The 21,156-nt window shown below is 35.6% G+C and overlaps 2 protein-coding genes and 1 long non-coding RNA gene across 3 annotated transcripts; 1 reads left to right on the top strand and 2 right to left on the bottom strand.

The window, feature by feature from the left end:
- The first annotated feature begins 1,895 nt into the window (after positions 1-1,895).
- Positions 1,896-6,878, top strand: LOC135151319 (uncharacterized). Its single transcript, XR_010290066.1, has 2 exons — positions 1,896-2,159; positions 2,288-6,878. It is a non-coding gene; the product is annotated as an uncharacterized LOC135151319 (long non-coding RNA).
- On the bottom strand, positions 6,603-11,494 carry LOC108215295 (dicarboxylate transporter 2.1, chloroplastic). Its single transcript, XM_017387725.2, has 4 exons — positions 10,630-11,494; positions 9,581-9,894; positions 8,404-8,852; positions 6,603-6,835 (listed from the first exon to the last, which is right to left on the bottom strand). The coding sequence occupies exons 1-4, from the start codon at positions 11,296-11,298 to the stop codon at positions 6,720-6,722; spliced, it is 1,548 nt and encodes a 515-aa protein (XP_017243214.1). The 5' UTR covers positions 11,299-11,494; the 3' UTR covers positions 6,603-6,719.
- A 4,584-nt stretch (positions 11,495-16,078) lies between these two features.
- LOC108211593 (protein DETOXIFICATION 27) lies at positions 16,079-20,341 on the bottom strand. Its single transcript, XM_017383229.2, has 8 exons — positions 19,908-20,341; positions 19,255-19,796; positions 18,875-18,961; positions 17,708-17,764; positions 17,115-17,353; positions 16,889-17,007; positions 16,677-16,766; positions 16,079-16,314 (listed from the first exon to the last, which is right to left on the bottom strand). The coding sequence occupies exons 1-8, from the start codon at positions 20,199-20,201 to the stop codon at positions 16,270-16,272; spliced, it is 1,473 nt and encodes a 490-aa protein (XP_017238718.2). The 5' UTR covers positions 20,202-20,341; the 3' UTR covers positions 16,079-16,269.
- Between the last annotated feature and the right edge of the window lie 815 nt (positions 20,342-21,156).

Here is a 21,156-nt window from a genome sequence, read left to right as displayed (position 1 = left end):
TATCTGAGTAGATATTTTAATCGCTCAGCTTATCACATAAATAATGTTAAATCATAAATCACGTTAAGTCATAAGTTTATCACGGATGTTTAAGTAGTTTTTTTGACCGGAATGGTAGATTCATCGCTAATTTCTTAATTTCGTTGGGTGTTTGAAGCGTCCATTCTCAAATAAATAATAAGTTTAAGTGAAATTAAAATATTTGGTTAAAATAATATATATAATAATATAATAATTATATAAAGTTGCTAAATCTTCAAGGTGGTGTTTTCATGTCGGATGGGTTATATTTTTTTTTCTCCAAATAGTATATTAATAGATTTGATATTAAGGATGTAATAAGTGGAGTTAATTTTTAATTTTAAGAAAAATAATATTTTGAGAAAAATATTTAGATATAAGCGTAAAGAGATAAAAAGATTAGATCAAAGGGAGTGATATTTTAGAATTTAAAATTATAAATTTGTTTTCTCTCAAAAAAAATTATAAATTTGTTAAGAATATATCAAGCTTGATGATCGATATGCAAAAATATTCGGTATATTTTTCATTTGTATTTGATTGTAGTTGATCACATATATTTTGTACTGATATGTTGTGTTTGGTTGGGATGAATGATTCCGGAAGGAAGGAAATGAAAATGGTTGGGATGAATGATTCCGGAAGGAAGGAAATGAAAAATGAACTGGAAGGAGGGAAATGAAAAATGATCTATATTATGGGCAATTGTTAACAAATTTCATTTCAACCTCCATTCCATTCCTTATATTATGTGCTAGGGATCCTACCTTCAAAATGAGATGGAATGCTCCATTCTTTCCCACCACCAATTTCTTCTCAAATCTCGTTATAGCAATTTTGCACTCACTTAAATTTATTCCAAAACTTCCTTCCTATCTCTATTAGTTTCTAAGTAATTTTACTCTTTTCATTCCATTCCATTCCATTCTCCCCAACCAAACACAACATATAGACTTCACATGTATGGTATTGAGAGAATTGTTATCAAAAGGATTTTTAATATCTCAAGGTTACTCCGACCTTGGTATTTGGTAAGACTCTGGTTTTGATCGAATTGAATTTTGAGACTTTGATCATGCAGGTGATTATTAGAAGATGAGCTCAAAATCAGTTGTGTGTCATTGATGCAGTTGATGCAAGCAAAATTCTGACATGGTCAGCTCAGTATTTGGTAAAACTGAGTCAGGGTGGAAACTTCTCCTTGAAGAATTAACCCCTTCTATCTTATGTGATGCAACTGAGCACTGTACAACGTCCTGTAAAACTTAACCCACAGAACTCCTTTTCTCACATACATTCGAAGAATTCGAACCAGCATCAATATGCTACTCTCATCAGAGACGTATCCAGGAATTCAAACCGTGGGGAGGGCAGGAGCAATGTTTGCCGCTTTTGATTTGTTTGTTGTCTGTTATTATTTTGGGTGTATCTTGCTGTGTAGCATGCAAGAATAAAACCCTGGCTACCTCCAAAATACGCTAGATGCTCCAACCATTGGGGCAAGGCTCCCACTAGGAAAATTTTGTATGATACCAAGTAATTAACTCTAGAAAATCTAGTGCGGGCAAGTACCCCACTGCCCCGAGTTTAAATCCGTCACTGACTCTCGTTGTGAATGCAAGGATTCATTATTATTATAAAGATAAATATCAGAGTAAAATATGTTTTTGGTTCAAATATTTTAAATAATTAAATCATCTCTTTTCAATTTAAGAATAGATTAACAGACGAAAAAAAATATAAATCCAAGTAATTGATTTATCATTAAGTGAAAGCTAGCTTAGTTTTGAGGATCAACTTGCATTAGAACAATACATCTATCAGTATATGGACAATCACAAGGACAAGGACTATTCAAGGCAGTGAGTTGTCAAAGCATGCCCAAGTTGGATTCTTCCACATGGATAAGTGTAAAACCCGCGTCTCCTTTGCATCCTCCAGGACCAGATGATAATACCAGACTGTTTTATGGATGCTATGAGCCTCAAGAGTTTACTTAACCAAATCACTGCTGAATCATAAGTTTACCTAGATCTTACTAGTGCGTGTTTTCCCTGCTTGCCTGCTTCAGCACAAGGTGGTTTTTTATAAAGCATAAAAGACAGAGCTGTGTAGAGGGCCTCCAGAGCACTCATTTGGTAAGCTGTGGAAGGTTTTAAAGTCATTATGTCGGCGCATCACCTAATTGCATCAATTTAACAATTAGTTTAATATTATCTAGTCCTATGATTGATAGTATATAATCCAACCCGGCCGTATTCTCAAGGTCCTTGGCCAAGTCTGGTCCAGACTCAGCACAACCCCGGGAGGAATTCGGCCCAGCGGAGAATAATCCACCCACTCCAGAACATGAATCCGGATTGGTGAGAATAGTTCAACCATGTCCTGACAAGTATCCCAATCCGGATTGGGTTACCTCAATCCCGCCAAGAACCGGGAGCAAGACCAACTCCAACCCTGGTTCGAGGGACCAACAATGCAAGGACGCAATCCCGGAGGTGCACCCAACCCGGAGAGAATTCCATGACCCTGGAGAGGCAATCAACCCGGGTTGGTGGACACCAGTCCTGCCGGAACTTAGTCTGGATATGAACCGGGATCCAAGCTCAATGGTCAACTACTGACACTATGAAGACAAACCTCAGAACACTCCAAAATACTATTCCTTAGCTGACACCTGGACAGGTGTTAAGCATCCAAGCCCTACAGATGGACGGCAGGATCCAAGGTACACATCCTTAAACCCTAATCCTTTGCCTATAAATAGACCAAGGATGAGAGGCTTAAGGATCTTCTTCTCCACACTCTCATATTTCTCACACACTCTAAGCCATCATACACAGCAGCCATACACCTTCACCCACCACACATAGATAGCTCATTTCCCGTCTATCTATTTTCCGACGCCTGTACTCATTCTCACGCCGGAGGCGTCGCGGGGCTCAAACCCCCCTCCGGTGTTGTTTTGCAGACACCCGTCCAGCAGCTACACCGCAAGACACCAGTACACAGCGGAGGAAGCACCGGAACGGGATTTGGCGTTATCATTTGGCGCTAGAAGGAGGGGGAGGTTGTATTCTCCGTCCTGTGGTCACGGTGCCACTGGACTCATCTTCATCAGCAAACTCCCGAAAAGGGAGTCCCGATTCAACCCTGTAAGCTTCAAAATGCACTCAAATCTCTCAAAACCCTCTCAGCCATGATTCTCTTTGTTGTGTGCATGTTAGCAAACCCTGTCTAGAAGCACCCTAACTTTGTCTGTAGTACATCAAGACACCTTGTCCTGTAGTCCCTTACACCTTTGTCATTTAACTATTTCTAGCATTTCTTGAAGTAGTAAGTTGACTATCTGCCTACACTATTTCTATCATTCCACTATTGTCTATACTGCACACATACACTTTCACCAAAAAGCAAGCATACTCCCTGGGTAGTTCTTGTTTAAATCGTTCACTATAATCATGACAAGAGGTGGAAAAACCCAAACCCAATCAACCCGATCCTAGCAGTTCAACCCGGTGGACCAGGACAATCCACATCAGGATCTCATCTCTAAACCACTCTTGATCGGGATCAATCCAGAAGAGACCCGGATCAACCTAGACGATGCCCGGGTCACAATTGAAATGAACCAGTTAAGTGCATCGATGTCCCGATGACCGCAGACCATGTTACATATCTAACCAACTTAGAGTTGGCCGAAGCAATCCGGTTATACCAGGAACAACGAGCCGAGAACCTCAAAGGACCCGGGTTGATTGCTGATTTTGAAGACTTTGAAAATTCCCGCCAATCCCGGGGTTCCGTTTTTGACCGGATTGGTGACAAAGTAAGGAAAAAGAAGTAGAGAAAAAGTGATGCCACAAGGCGAAAGATCCTGGCCAAAAAAAAAGAAAAAACAGAACACATCCGGAGGGAAGAAGGAGAAAAGCTAGAGCAGAAAATTCAAAGAAGGATCCAGCTAGAAGAATAAAGGCTTATGAGCAAGTCCCACTTCAATCATGATCTATCTCTTACTTGGAATTTTTTTTTTCCAAGGCAAACAAACAAAAAGCTACCCCGAGTTCAATCATGAATTATCTCCTACTTGGAAAAAATTTTCAAAGGCAAACAAGCAAAAGCTATCCAGGTTCAATCATGAGCTATCTCTTACTTGGAAAAATTTTTTTAAGGCAAACAAGCAAAAGCTACCCGGGTTCAATCATGAGCTATCTCTTACTTGGAAAAAATTTTCTAAGGCAAACAAGCAAAAGCTACCCGGGTTCAATCATGAGCTATCTCTTACTTGGAAAAAATTTTCCAAGGCAAACAAGCAAAAGCTACCCCGGTCCAGTTATGATTTATCTCTACTTAGAAAAATTTTCCAAGGCAAAAACCAAAAGCTACCCCGGTTCAATTTTGAGCTATCTCTTACTTGGAAAAAATTTTCTAAGGCAAACAAGCAAAAGCTATCCGGGTTCAATCATGAGCTATCTCTTACTTGGAAAAAATTTTCTAAGGCAAACAAGCAAAAGCTACCCGGGTTCAATCATGACCTATCTCTTACTTAGAAAAAATTTTCTAAGGCAAACAAGCAAAAGCTACCCCGGTCTAGTTATGACCTATCTCTTACTTTAAAAAGTTTTCAGTTTTTCAAAAAAATTTCTTAGGCAAAAAAGCAAAAGCTACCCCGGTTCAATTTTGAGCTATCTCTTACTTGGAAAAAAATTTTCTAAGGCAAACAAACAAAAGCTACCCGGGTTCAATCATCTTACTTAGAAAAATTTTCTAAGGCATAAAGCAAATGCTACCCCGGTCTAGTTATGACCTATCTCTTACTTAGAAAAAAATTCTTGAAAAATTTTATTAGGCAAAAAAACAAAAGCTACCACGGTCCAGTTATGACTTATCTCTTACTTAGAAACCATCTATAGCGACCCGGATCAGATGACGACAGCAAAAACCTCCCCTTGTCCGGACCAACCCAGACCAAAGGCAAAAAGCAAAATCTCACTTCTTGTCCGGATCAACCCGGACTGGGGGGCAAAAAGCAAAGCTTCACCTCTTGTCCGGATCAACCTGGATTGGGGGGCAAAAGAATACTTATACCCCTAGTCCATATCAACCCAGATCAGGGTGCAACAGAAACTTACTACTCCTAGTCCAGATCAGTCCGAATTAAGGAGCCGTGGCAAATTTTTACTCCTACTCCATTCTCGTCCAGATCGAAGACAAGATTCGCATTATTCCCTACTCCCTCACACAGAAAATCTGTATAAGGGAGTGGGGGGCAAATGATAGTATATAATCCAACCCGGCCGTATTCTCAAGGTCCTTGGCCAAGTCTGGTCCAGACTCAGCACAACACCGGGAGGAATTCGGCCCAGCGGAGAATAATCCACCCACTCCAGAACATGAATCCGGATTGGTGAGAATAGTTCAACCATGTCCTGACAAGTATCCCAATCCGTTGGGTTACCTCAATCCCGCCAAGAACCGGGAGCAAGACTAACTCCAACCCTGGTTCGAGGGACCAACAATGCAAGGACGCAATCCCGGAGGTGCACCCAACCCGGAGAGAATTCCATGACCCTGGAGAGGCAATCAACCCGGGTTGGTGGACACCAGTCCTGCCGGAACTTAGTCTGGATATGAACCGGGATCCAAGCTCAATGGTCAACTACTGACACTATGAAGACAAACCTCAGAACACTCCAAAATACTATTCCTTAGCTGACACCTGGACAGGTGTTAAGCATCCAAGCCCTACAGATGGACGGCAGGATCCAAGGTACACATCCTTAAACCCTAATCCTTTGCCTATAAATAGACCAAGGATGAGAGGCTTAAGGATCTTCTTCTCCACACTCTCATATTTCTCACACACTCTAAGCCACCATACACAGCAGCCATACACCTTCACCCACCACACATAGATAGCTCATTTCCCGTCTATCTATTTTCCGACGCCTGTACTCATTCTCACGCCGGAGGCGTCGCGGGGCTCAAACCCCCCTCCGGTGTTGTTTTGCAGACACCCGTCCAGCAGCTATACCGCAAGACACCAGTACACAGCGGAGGAAGCACCGGAACGGGATTTGGCGTTATCAATGATCAGTTGGTATTTACTATAAGCATCTTCATTTGCTGTCTCTTTTTCTCCCAAGCACTGGCATTAGTCATATTCCAAGATATAACTCAACTGATTAGCATCCCTTTTACTTCAGTAGCAAAAAAAACATTAAACTTCCAAGTTAGAGGTTCAGGACACTATTTACGTCTGTGCTTAATCCACATAAAAGACTGTCCGAGGGCATAATGACAAACTGCAAAGGAATGGAACATGTATGTATAGAACACATAACCGATCCAACAATAAGGTATTTTGTGCCACAGATTTCTATGATAACGTACAAAATATATCAGATGATGCCACAACCTTTGTTGATAATTACATATCAAATATATATGTGATATCAACAAGAACTTTTCTCAAGTCAAGTGTCGAGTGGAGAATTTTGCTATGTTCTAATTTCTCTTGTTACATTACTTCATTCTCATACTTTAAAGTACTTTCAAGTACAAGGCACCAGAGAAACCCATGACAGACAAATTTCCTTCATTTCTTTCTTTTTTCTTTTGTAAAAAAACTGACACTTACAATCTCCTTGGATGATCAGTACATCTACAAAAAATAACGAAAAATTACATAGTTAACCTCAGTAAAAGCCCAAAATCTTCCACCAGAGTGAACCAACTAATCCCCATATTGTAATGTTGATGATGGCCATTAAAATCCCCAGTTTCAGTATATCTAGTAGTTTTACATAACCCGCTGCCAGAGAAGAAGGAAAAACAAAGAAAGTATTAACTCAGGTGTACAAGATCATGACTAAATTATATGATAAACATAAGAATATAATATAAAAATTAACATATTAGGAGCAGAATCATATTTTTTTGTGATAGTTCAAGAGATGAGTTCTGGCGGTTGCCATTGTACAGAAGGGGAACAATAGTGTGGTGGCAATTTTGTATTGAACTTTTAGAGTCGATCAGAAATATAATTCTAGTTGCTATCTTCTTTGAAATCCTGTCTTCCTACAAAACTGCACACCCTTCTCTCTTAAGATTTTATCTTTTTAAGTCATTTACATTAATGCAACACGAAGTTAACTTTTTACAGATCGATGAATCATTACAAGTCCTGGTTTGTCTATTACTCCATGATAAGCTCCAATATCAGATGGTTGTGTTTCAAATTCATAAAATTTTGAGTGCTCTCTAGATAAAGCCAAAGACCAAACAATTCATGGATACCAGAAGTCCTAATACTTCTACACAAAGGTCCCAATAATAGATTGACTATGACACCAAGCTCGCCTACAGAGTTTAAGCACAAACTATTGGTTCTTACTGACTGGATGAATTCATTTGACTTCAGAAGTGTCATGAAATATAGAGTCCTGTTGGTAAGGTCTTTACAGTTCCATTTGCTGCTATATAGATGTAATAGTGCATTCGCCGTTTTACAGTTAAGGTAAACTGATATAAGTTCTGGTGTTAGGTGACCATCACAAATGTTGAAATTTGAATGAGAATTAATGAGGCACTTCCGGTCATGATTAGTATTACCAGCTAAAAAAAAATTGGTTGTAAATACAAATGTTGCATCTTTAGTTCGATTTTCTCAGTGATTTTTTTTAAGGCACCTGGTCAGAACAAACGAATTTCAGTAACATACATCCAGCAGAAAAAAAGTGGTGGACAAGAGAAACATTAGAATGGTCAGTTTTCCACTGGATGATACTGTAGCACCCTTGCACATGCATTAGGGTAAAATTATCTGGCAGTTTTTCCCGCCAATAGTATGCCCTCACATACGACTGCAGGACCTGTACCCTTCTTAAACCGTTACGTGGTCTAGTGTAAGTCTATGCTTCTAGTTATGCTAATAGTTCCATTACCACACAAGATTAGAAAATAGTCGTTGACAGGAATACTACCGGCAAAAGGGGAGGGCGAGTCTAAAACCAGATATGAATTGTATGAGAACAAAAGCCAATAAACAACATATCTGACACAAACTTTTCCTCAAATACTTCAAACTATACTATAGGCAGACATAACATAGAGGATATTTGTTCATAGTTTATCTGCAGTTAAATTATTTAGCCGTGAACCCGAAACATTATAATTTTTAGTCCAAGATAAGCGGAGATAAGTAGGCACTAGGCACAATAAAGTCAGATTATATAACCAAACAATCCTAGGAACAGATACTAATCGGACCCGAAAGATCAGACAAAGTTATCAAAAGAGGAGAAAGAGAAAGATAATGTAAAACAGGCATTAAAACAAAAACAAGTCCAATCTGAATAAGCGATAGAAATTTAGGAGTACCTCCATAATATACAGCAGCCTGACCACTGCTATAATGTGTTAGCGCGCCGAAAAGATTTGTATTGAATGCCAAAGCAAGGGCAGCCAGCAGACCAGGAACTTTAGATGCCAAGTGCATTGCAAGAAAAGCAGAGTACAGCGCTCCTACGTGTGCAGTCTGACTCGCAAACAGATAGTGAATAAAAAAGTAGGTTGGCTGAAGGATGAAAAATGCCGCAGGCCAACTCAATGACATTGATCGGATAGAGCTTCCAACAGAATCAGCAATCCACGGTATAATACCATGTTTGGTCAGTTGGTTTGCCATACCCACTAAAACCCCAAACCAGATCAAGGTATCCCATGCCGACTTTTCACTTAAGCAATCATCCCAGTCAAGTACTCCCAATAGCAGAAGGACTGATAGCCCCAACATTGCAGAAACAACATTTGCCACGCCTAGTGTATCTCTGCAAATATTTAAGGAGGTGAAACATATGGTGGAAGATTTATAAATTGTGAGACCACTCCTAAAACCGATCTCTGTAACCATGTTAAGTAACCAACTAATCTAAAATCTTAAGCTGTTAGAGTTAGGGCATTAAATGGAGCGATCCATCTGTCTGATTTTATTTTTCTTTTGCCTGTATTTGTTTCTTCCAATACTAGATTCCAGAAATAATGATTATTATAGGAAATTCCTTGGAAATTGTTGTGCCTAATAATACAATGTATGAGTAAGACCTGTGCTAACATATTTGGTTTGTAGGATGATACAAACAGAGATAAAGACACTTTCTACAAAACTTTTAATATCTTGAGAGCTAAATCAAATAATTCCCAACGATTACTCTTTAGGATCATAGGCAGATTCCTCATGTCACCTAGGTTGATATAAGAACTACAAGTGCAACTTTTTATTTAATCCAACAGCTTTTAAGATTAAACAAAATAATTAATTAACTACTTAGAAGAGCACTTTGCTGAGAGGAGCTTCTGTTCTGTCAAATATTATGGTCAGACCTTCCAAAAGCAACATAAAATTCTAGGGTATCTACAGAAACAAAAAAAAAAAAGCAACTAAACTCCTAAAATAAGCTCAAACTAAAAAGGCGGAATCAGGAACTATGTCAGTGCCGCGATGAATTATTAAATTACAACCTGCTCCAGGAAAGTAAGATTTGACTTTAAAGCTTACCCAGCAATCCATAACGCTACCAAGAGAAGCATGGTCGCAAGCATTATCCATTCATTTTTACTGACAGGACCCATCTGCGCTAGCTTGTTAGTGGCCATGACAGGAGCATCGGGTGTGTGCTTCGTTTCTGGAGGGGAAATCTTATAAACCATAAATGGAGTAACTAGAAGGGATGCTATCGCAGGTAAACTGGCCGCTTTGAACCAAGTAACCCATTTAACTGGAACTTGAACTCCAAGACTCTCAGCAAATTTGATACACAACAGGTTTTGGGCTGCAGCGGTCAGGAACAGAGCACTTGAGCTACTTGATGACTTTCTTGCATCAACAACAAAAATATACAAATTAGTGATTATATGATCATTGATCACCGCAATGTAATGTATTGCTGAGATACAATTTTATCATACAACCACATTATCTTTCACATAAAAAAATCTAACAGTTTAAATTTCTCCGACAGTTGCATAAATGAACCACACTCTTCTCCTAAAACAAACCTCTAGAAGAAAGGTTTGCATAGAACATACCTTTCTCAAAATTTTCCTCATTTTTTTCCTGAACTGTAATCTACTAAATTTTTAGGTTCCCAACTGTAAATTGAAACTTTGCATTTTGCTTAGTTTGTGATTATGAAGAGTATAAAAGTTCCTGTTTAAGGCCATCCATTTTAAGAGTTTAAGAGAACCGGTAGCTCAACATGGTATTAGAATGCAAGCTGACATCCCAGATAACACCTTAACGTATAAGATGGGAAAACGCTTTTTAACAGGATCATTATATTCTAACATCCGGAACCAAAAGTTAGGATGAGACATCATCGAAAATTGGTTACGAATTGAAGATTGTACCCCAGAAGTGTGAGTGGATAAGAAAAAGTTTAATTTTCTCGAAGATTTATGTTAAAGTTAAGTTAAAGTACATGATTCCCAAAACCATAAAATGCTAAATTCTATATCTGATGACATGGTTATTTTGCAGTATCATTTCTAAAGAGCTAGATCTTTCTTTTGAAACCTTGTTTTCGATCTATGCAATAAAGATTGTACCTGAAACTGTGAGTGGACAAGAAAGGCCCCAAGTTTCTTAGACGAATGATCTTTAGGAAAACTATCAGAAGACATCGACAGCGAGTTTATAATGGGCAGAAATATCCCGCCCGCTCTCGCGGTGGTACTAGGCATGGCCGGAGCAATCATGGCTTCACTCAACGCCAATCCATAGGCCAAACCCAGCGTACTCTTCCCTAGCCACTTGACGAAATACATTGCAATCCTGTCCCCCAGCCCTGTTTTCACAAACCCTCTGGAGAAAAAAAACGAGGCCACGATCAACCATATCACCTCGTTCGTGAAGGCGATGAACGCCTCCGCGAACGAGAGTGTGTCAGTGACGATGACGAGTGTCAAGCAGGCCAACGCCCATGCGCCCACCGGCAATGGACTGAAGATGAGCCCCGAGATTGTCGTGAGGAAAATTGCGAGAAGCTGCCATGCTTGTGTTGTCACGCGCGAAGGTTTTGGGACTGCGAAACGGACAAGGAGGCCTATGGATATTGATAATATGAGCGGTAGCAATTTTGGGTGGCGAGCAAGAAAGGTAAGGAAGTTGGAGCGGCGGCGCGGGGGAGTGTGTGGAGGTGTGTTGGGGATTGTGATGATGGAGCTGTCGTCGACGGAGGGCGGAGATGCGGGGGCGGCGGTGGAGGAAGTATGCATTAGTTATGGAATTTGACAATTTGTAACTGTGTAAGAGTTGGCGGGGTTTTTAACAGGGGGAACGGTAAGTTAGTTATTAACATTCGTATGTAAAGAGAGGCGGGTAATAGTGATAATATTCCTGATAGATTCTTTGTCAGCCTCTTTTTGTTTTTTCTCGTCACAGGAATACAGGATGTTCGGCTATGTTTTAAATAATCTCAGACATTGACTTAGCAACCAAGGGTGCAAATGTGCAATGGTTTGAGGATGGAAAGTTTGGGACCAAGTTGGAGGAAGTGACAACATTTTGTAGTGGTGGTAGCTTCTTTAGGAGTGCATAGATTAGAGTCAGAGACCACTTATTGAGTTTGGATATGCGCGAATCTTAGAAAACTAGGTGCGGTTAGCTACTACTACGACGAGACTAGTAATATCAGACATGATCTCAAGTCCAACCCGAATCCGATCCAATTTGTAATTCGATTTGTTGAGATAAAATTCAAAAGTGACATGAAAATTACTCGACTGATTTGAAATACACTTGAAATTAAAATTTCTTTTTTAAAATTTCAATTTTCAATTTTATTTAATTTTAATGATTTTAACTTGATCCAAAATCGACTCACACGAACACAATATGTCACACAAAATTGCGTCGAACCCCTGCTCTCCAGAGTATCTGAGACCGCGCTCTCGAGCTCAAAAATAAAGCTTCTTGATCAAAATAGACTTTCATTTGTTCTTTATAAACTTCTTAGCTGACGGATACTTTTGCCCTTATGGCTGTAGATTTGACTTATCGGTTCAGGTGTCATTTTCTCGTCTGCAATTCACATATTAAAATAGCACTATATATCTGGTTTGTGTCCCTACATGACTACATCTCAATTTCGGGTAATGCAATCGAGCTGATAAAGTGGTCCCGTACACTATTAGAAAATAAACAAACGGATTTCATAACATGCGGAAGTGACCCACTATTCCCACGGTGCTAACCGTATTTTAGATAGGTGATACATGTAAAAATCTCTACTACTGATGAGAATATTTCATTTAATAATTAAAATATAGTTGGTAGTGTGTGCGGTACACAAGAAAGACCAGTTAACAAAAATCACAATTTAATTTCTCTACATTTCCCTACGTTTCCGACCAACCAGCTTGCAAAATCATCACGACGGTTTTTTAAAATTTAAACAAGTTATTTATTGTTTAAAACATTTAAGATAATGAAGGGGCCAATGGTAAGAACATCTTCAATGGAATTGGATATAATGATGAACTAGATTGTACATGTAAACATTATGTAAAATTTGTTGCGCCTATACTAATTGGTTATATCTTCAAATTAGCACGTTATCATTATTTCAAACTATTATGCATAATATATATTATCTTAATATAGTGATAGATAAGTGTCATTTGCTACAGACTTGTAGCCATTCTTAATATAGCGATAGATAAATATATTATCTTAATATAGCGATTCTATAATATTTCATATTAATAATTTGGATGAACTTGGATGTTAGATTTCATCCAAATTATTAATATGAAATATTATAGAATACAGAATAGAATATTGAACAGAATCATGTATATATATATTTTGCATGATTAATATTTCATAGAATCATGTTATTTTTAATCCATATTTACTAGTTTAGAAGTCGCGTGTTGCGGCGGCCTTATAAAATTATATTAATGATTCGATATTAATATTTGTAGAATAAAATAAAATTATGGCGGTTGATAAATATTATATTAATGATTAGAATAAAATAAATTTTATATTATAAACATCTCGATGCAATACCAATATTAATATATAAAACTGTAAAATTAGACTATAATTCATGAGCGAAAAAATGCAAAATAAATTTCTACATGTAATTAACGATTTAAAGCACAACAGATTTTAATTTAAATTGTGTTTTTTTAAAGTAATCATTTTCTAATTAACATTGTAACTTTCCTCCAATTTTTTTGGATTGGTTGTGCACAGAAACATCAATATCCATGAGATGACGCTCAATAACTACCATTGTTTGCCTTGTTTGCAACAACCGTTGTTATTTTTAATATTATATAAATAGTCTCACTTAAAAGATGTTTGAACCTAGCAAACAGATATTGTGAAAGTATTGCATGAATACTTCTTTTATACAAAGTAAACTATATAAAAATTAACAACAAGCATGTCCGATAAACAAACCAAATATTATAAAAGAATAACCAACAAACATATATCACTAACACTTAATTTATTGATCTTTTCATCCATCAATATCATGTCAAGACTATATTCTTCTTCCGTGTTTGGATTTGTCGACCTCACATCTCCTAAACAATCTAAGTTGAATTTTTTTACACTCACAAAGACCATCTCCTAAAGAGTCTGAAACTATCTTTATATGAGGTCACACTTCACACATCCCGTTTATTAAGCATGTTATCAAGATCTATATTCTGAATTCAATAACATATAAGTCGTATCATTTATATCAACTATGACAACCATCATATCTGAGGTCAAAATTTGGTGTCACTATAACGGTAATATAACGGATTTTTACAACCATCATATATGAGGTCAACTATAACTGTAATATAACATAATGTAAATCTGGAATTGCAATCCTCAGATCTGGGAGTCAAGAATAGTCAAGTCTTCTCGAAGATTCGACGACTTTGATTTTTAAAAGCTAACGCTATAGACAAATTTTTTTTCTTTTATATTATTATTATTATTATTATTTTGCCACGATTATTATTATTATTATTATTATTATTATTATTATTATTATTATTATTATTATTATTATTATTATTATTATTATTATTATTATTTTCTAGCATTCATGTTTGGATTGCAACTAGTTTGTTTACCTATTCTTGCGTTTGTGATATAATATTGCATATCATTTTTATTATCTCCAATACATTATGTGCAACGTGTTCGAGTGCAAGATTTCAATTCAATCCTAAAAAATTATAAAATAAAAAATGTATTGCTATTGTAACTTATTTTTGAGATTTTCTTTTTGTGTATAAAATTTCAAACATCAAATTTTTATTCAAAAGAAAAAAAATTAAAAACTAAATTACGGAACTATATTTTCTAGGAGCATTAGAGCAAGTCCAATAGGTTACTTATCCTATTACCTATAAATAATATAAAATAATGAGTGCTAGTATGTCTTAGTGATTTAGGTAATCTATTTTTAGTGTCAACTCCAATAGTAATCCTTATATTTGTTCTCCTAAGATTATTTTAATAATAAATTTGAGAGAGAGAAGGGGAAAAGGAGAGAATAGACAAAGAAAGAAGGAGAGAGATGATTATTTTATTCATAAATATTAAATAGGTAATGATTAGGGGTTACTTATAAATAGGTAATGGCTATAAGAATTAAGGTTGTGCTAGTGATTTAGGATAACACTAGGATAGTGTTGGAATGCATTTTTTTGACACATTACCTAGATGTGAGTTTAGGACATTATATAGATAACCTATTGGACTTGCTCTTATAATGCATGTCAAACCCTCTCCCAAGGTAAACTAGTTAGGGGATAGAGGGAGTAAGAGCATCTCCAACGCAGGTCACCTGTTAGCTTTAAAGTCTATGTGTCGGCTCATATACCTGATATGCAAAAAAAACATCACTCCAACGCAAAGACCTGTTAGCAATATTTTTAGATGCCGAGAAATCAGCACGTTACATTTGTTGAACCAAAATCTGTCATCTATATCATATCCACGTCATTTTCTTTTAAAATTTAACTCAAAGAAAATTTAAACTTGCTCCAACCTATATGTCTATATTATATTATATATGTATTATAATATTATAATTCTATTATATATATTTGTATAACTTTTTTATTTTATAATTTAATCTAATGTATTGTTAAGTGTAAAAATATTTATAACATATAAATAATATAATAAAAATAATATAATAAAACTAATATAATAAAACTAATATAATAACTTATATAGTTATTTAACGTCAATTATGAATTTTTAACAAAGAAAATTAGTAAATGTTTTACATGATACAAGTAATTTTTGTTAATTAGTTTTTTTAAGTTTTTATTATTATAATAGTATCGGTATATATGTTTTTATTAGTTATATTTTTTATTTTCACCTGTATTAAATAAAAAATTAATGAACTTTTTATTTTAATTCTTTCAAATCCGTTTTATCAAAAGATAATTAGCTTAAAATCTTTCGCACTAACTTTGATTCTTACCCTTCTAAATTTTATTTTATTTTTATTTAAAGTATGTAACATTCTACCTAAATCATTTTTATAATATTTAAATTGAAATATTTAAGGTATTATTATTATTATTGCAAGTATAGATGTATTATTTATTTTTTTTACAAATAATATTGTTATGTGAAAATGTTACTTTATTTTCAATCAAATTTTTTAAAAATTATAATATAATAATATAAAAATGTTAAATATTATAATTAATCATTATCTATTAAAGATATTATTATTTTTTCAATAATATATAATAAAAACTAAATAAATTATTTTATTGTATATTTATAATTAACATTTAAAATAATATTTTGAATATAACTAATGGTTTTAGCTAATACCCATTGGAGCAAAATTCCTTACCGGCTCAAATTTTTTTTAGCTAATGATGTTTTTAGCTAACAGTTTCATCTTTAGCGTTGGAGATGCTCTAATAGATAATAGATAGATAAATTATTTATAAATATTTCATTAAATTGTTGTAGATATTAAATATAAAAAATGATTGAAACTTGAACTTTCTCAGAAATTTTAGTTAATTTTAAGTTTTTGATATATAAAAAAGGTATCTATTAGATTAATTGCCGGAGATGGTGATTAATAATTTTCAATTTCATTAAAATAATCCAAAATCTGCAGACTTTGGATATTAAAGTTGAACACAGCTGGTATGATGCACCTTGGCTGGTGGTTGTGGATTCGTCAGCAATTATCTCCCTGACCTCTGTTTTACATGCACCACAGCTTTCTCTGCCTGCAGGTTAACATCAATGATCCAATTTAGTTTCCAAGTTTTCCCTATATGTTCGTCAAATACAGGTAAGAAAAAAGATGTGCATGTGTGCTATAATCTGTATTTGGTCCAGGTCCCTCACAATTCAGGGACGGACCTTCATCAGAAAAAACCAGTGGATGAGTTAACCTTATATTTTTATGCATATACAGGGGCGCTATATTATCATCAGGCTGAAAACTGACTCTCGTTTTTGTTGAAAATGAGAGTGTGACAGATTGAAAGGAACAGAAGTAATAATTGAACAACTAATTTGTCCTGTGCACTGTACAGTGGTTATTGATCTTGCTAAAAACTACATGGCTTGTATCTATAAGGCTCACCTCTTTTTCCCAGTCGCATCGGATGGTGATGAAAGCTAATATCAAAGTTTGAATGAATGTACCACCGAATATCATTCCTGCCCAGATACCCTGTAAAAGTATTGCATGTTCTTATATTTTCTGATGTGAACAGCCATGCTAAGATGCGGACACAATGTTAAGTTGGTCCTCCCTCGACAGAGACTCTATATGTATAAGTTTGTAGAACGTACCATAACTCCTTGGTCGAAAATCCATCCCATTGCAATTCCAAGAGGAAGGCCGATGAGATAGTAACAACCTAAATTAATGTATGCCACATAAGATTGCCATCCAGATCCAACAGCAACCCCTACACATAATTAATCAAACAACATATCAATGTCACCATCATGCCCAGCGTACAAACTTCTCTGTTTTGTAAAGAATTCTGAAAGTCTGTGTATAATTTATATGTACCGGAAAGAATTGGCTGCACACTGTTGAGGAGGATGGTAAATGCCAAGAGAATAGAGAGTTTGTTTACAGCAGCAAGTACTTCTTCGCTAGATGTGAAAATTAAGGCTAGTTCGTTATGGAAGATCATTATAAGTAGCCAGAACATGAGACCGATCATTGTTGACGTTGTAACTGCAACAATGGTAGCAAATTTGGCTCCTTTTCCATTGCCTGCTCCCAGCTCATTAGAAACTCTTACTCTGTAAATTATCAAAATATGATAAATGTTTCGCTTTACACATATGTCATCATAAAACAAAAGTTCAACTAGAAACTACATTATTTCACAAAACGTAGAAACGGTTGATTGCAATATGTTCCACTGTTTATGTACATAATTATTACTTACCAACTCACCTGCAATAATGCAAGGATCTGTAGTTTTAATTACTATGCTAGAACATTTTTCATGTTTGTGATAAAGATGGTTATTTAAAGTTCATTGCCAAGTCTCAATCCTCAGAAGTAAGTAATTTCTTGATCAAGATGAGAGAGCTAAGGTAGCTGCATAAGATAACTATTCTATAGCGGAGAAAAGAGACTTGATTTCTTACCCTGTTGCTGCAAAGAAAGCGAGAGGTATCATCAACTCCCATCCATTGATTGACATACTGCATTTAAGGACACAAAGGTCTACTCAACAATTCTTACTCTGATACTGTTTATTAAAAAAAACAAATTACTAATAAAAAGAGCAGTATCAGTATTCCCGCACATACAAGCATACTTATGTTGAGTTGGTGGAGAACCGCAGAAAGTGAGAAACAAATAATTTTTCAATATTTTGTTTAGTGCAGAATCATTGTTTCTGTAAATTTTGTTATGCAGAGCCATTGGCATTGAAGGTTACCGAACCCTTGTTTGCTAGTTAACAATTTATGAACTATTCTATCAAACATACCATAACCATAGCCTTGTTTGTTAGCTTAAGGTCCATGAACTTTCTATAAATATTAGAAATCAATAGATACAGTCTGAAGTCTGGCCTTTGTTTCATATCTTAGTTTGTAAATTACACATTAATAATTCAGACACCGTTTAGGATGAAAGACAGTAATGAACTAAAAAATGCATAAAAATTTTGTAGTTTTCAATCGTCCAAAGAAGCAGGTGTAAATATATTAATAACGAATTACTAATAAGAAGAGCAGTATTAGTATTCCAACACTGACGAGCATACTTATGTTGAGTTAGATATGGTGGAGAACCGCAGAAACGTAAGAACCAAATAATTTTCAACTTTTTCTGTAGTGCAGAATCATTGTTTTTGCAAATTTTGTTCTGCAGAGCCATTGTCATTGAATAATTGAAGGTTACCGAACCCTTGTTTGCTAGTTAACAATTTATGAATTATTCTATCAAACATAAAATAGTATATTTACCATAGCCTTGCCCTTGTTTGTTAGCTTAAAGTCCTTGAACTTTATGTAAATGTAAATATTAGTAATACATAGATACAGTCTTCTGAAATCTGGCCTTTGGTTCATATCTTAGTTTCAAAATTACACATTAATAGTTCAGACACCTTTTAGGTATGATTAAAGATAGTAATGAACTACAAAATGCATAAAAAATTTTGTAGTTTCCAATCGTCCACAGAAGCAGGTGGAAACATATTAATAACAAAGTAACGTAAACGTCACATATCTTAGATGCAGAAAGAACACAGATTTAGAAACAAAAAAGTAAATTCAAGTATGAACAAAATGGGAGGTACTTACCAAATTGACAAAGCATCTACTGCAATCTTTGCATTCTCTAAGTTTCCTGTCATCACTATTAGTATTCTGTAGTACCAATTTTCCAAGCTGTTCCATGAGATAAAGAAAACAAAAAACTTATAAGATCGAAATTGAATAATTTGTTCTTCAGATAGATTTAACAAACTATCTGCCTTGTGTTCTATACAAACTACAATTAGTACATAATCAAAAATAGTATTCACAGGGGGTTCCTCACTAACTAACTGCTGGAACATAAAGTACAGACGATCCACTGTTTAACCGTAGACGGTTCAAATTGGATATTGAAACTTTGAAGAGGTAATATGAATATGAATATGGTTTATAGACTTAAAAAACATAAAAAGAGTGTCAAGTACCAAAGCATGACGCCGGAAGATGCAGAGAGTTTAAGAAATTCCCAAAGACCAGAAAAAGCTTCAATAGAGAATCCATTCCAAGTTTGAGGGCAGCCGCCACAACTAATATATATAAACAGAGCAATAGCAATGATAACCCAAGGTATATTCATACTAAGAGCAGTTCCAATTATTCCAAGTTGAAATTTGTAGATAATCAACCATGTCAAAAGCACGTGCAATATAAGAGTTCCGAGAGACACCCAAGCAATAACAATGTTCTTCAGCTGGCTCTGCAAAAATCTTTGCAATGGAAACTGAAAAACAAAGCTGAAGTGCAGAGGAATCAAACACATGGACACAGTTCCGCATAGCTCTGCAACATCAGCAGGTTGCCCCAGTAGTTTTAAAAGTGGAGACGCTAGGAAGAATACGGGCAGTAGTAGTAGAGAAACAATAAACAAAACTATAAAAGAACGTTGCAAATATATTCCCAGCATTCGGTAATCTTTGGCTCCGAATGCTTGCCCGCATAACGTTTCTAAAGCACTTGCCATTCCCAGCTGATCAACCACAAAAAACAATGTCACAGATTTACAATAACATACAAAACATACTAACTTATACTACAAACTTTATAATATCATTACAACGGAGTTATAGTTTGAAATTACCATGAGGCCAACATCGAAACCAAGTATAACATTGGTTGAAATGGAGATGGCCGCAAGCTCAAGGTCACCAAGATGGCCGGCAAAGGCTTGAGTGATGACAAACATGGAGAAGCTAGCTATGCGGCTGAAGACAGCAGGTCCTGCTACCCGCCATAACTTCTTTGATTCAATCCAAACCTTGTCTTGTATTTTAATTTCATCTTCATCTCTGCGGCCACCTTGTATTATTTCTTTGGTAGATGCATAATCTAAAAGGGGTATTTTTGCTTCCTCGGCGCTTCCATTACTAGACATTCTATTTACTAAACTGGAGTAGCTCACTCTCTGTCACTCAATTTTCTCAAATTTGACTATTAAGTTCTTACTGGGGAGAGCAAATTAAGAGAGACCGAGAAATGAGGAGGCAAGGGACGACTTTTATTTATGTAACATGTTTACATTGGGTATTTTGTTTTGTTTGCGTGATATACAGTATACTACCCTCTGACCGTATGAACTACCAACCCTTTCTTCGCCGGTTTCCTTTTTGGATGTAGACTATATAGTCGATTGGTCCCATCACTTTTCCAACTTTATTATCGGCTTTTTATATACTCCCTCTGTTTTTTTTTATATGACGCTTTGACTTTTGGCACACACTTTTAAGTGCTTTGACTGGGTAGTTAAAAATATTATTTTTTGAATTTTCTTTTTCTGAATAATAATATATAATCAAAATTTTTATTCAGAAAAAGAAAATTTAAAAAATAATATTTTTAACTACCCGGTCAAAGCACTTAAAAATGTGTGCCAAAAGTCAAAGCGTCATATAAAAAAAAACAGAGGGAGTATTAAAATTTAATGGTGCCCGCACTTCACACATTTTTCTTTTTTTTTTTCATTCTTTTATATATAATTTTAACCTCCTCCGTGCTCAAATCAAATGTAGAATTGACGTCGACAGGGTGAGTATTAAGTTTTGAGTATTTTTGGTTTAGATAGACAAAAAATTATAAATATCAAAAGGAATAAAATAAGCTTAAAGTATAAAATGTGTGATATTCTAAGACGGTGACAACTGAAATAGCTATATAAGATTTTGAGCCTGATTGTCCGTGCTTTAAGCCGGGACTTAAAACTTATCCAACTTTATGTTGAAAAATGTCTGTGTAATAAGTCAGAAGTCGGCTTAAAGTCTTAAAACCAAAACCAGAAGTTAGTTTGATGTATTTTTTCCAGTGACTTAATTTTTTAAAAATTTTTTTGATAA

Source organism: Daucus carota, chromosome 3 (assembly GCF_001625215.2).
Source record: "Daucus carota subsp. sativus chromosome 3, DH1 v3.0, whole genome shotgun sequence".
In the NCBI taxonomy this organism is placed as follows: Eukaryota; Viridiplantae; Streptophyta; class Magnoliopsida; order Apiales; family Apiaceae; genus Daucus; species Daucus carota.
Note: the sequence above shows the minus strand (reverse complement) of the source record. Positions and strands in the feature narration are given on the sequence as shown.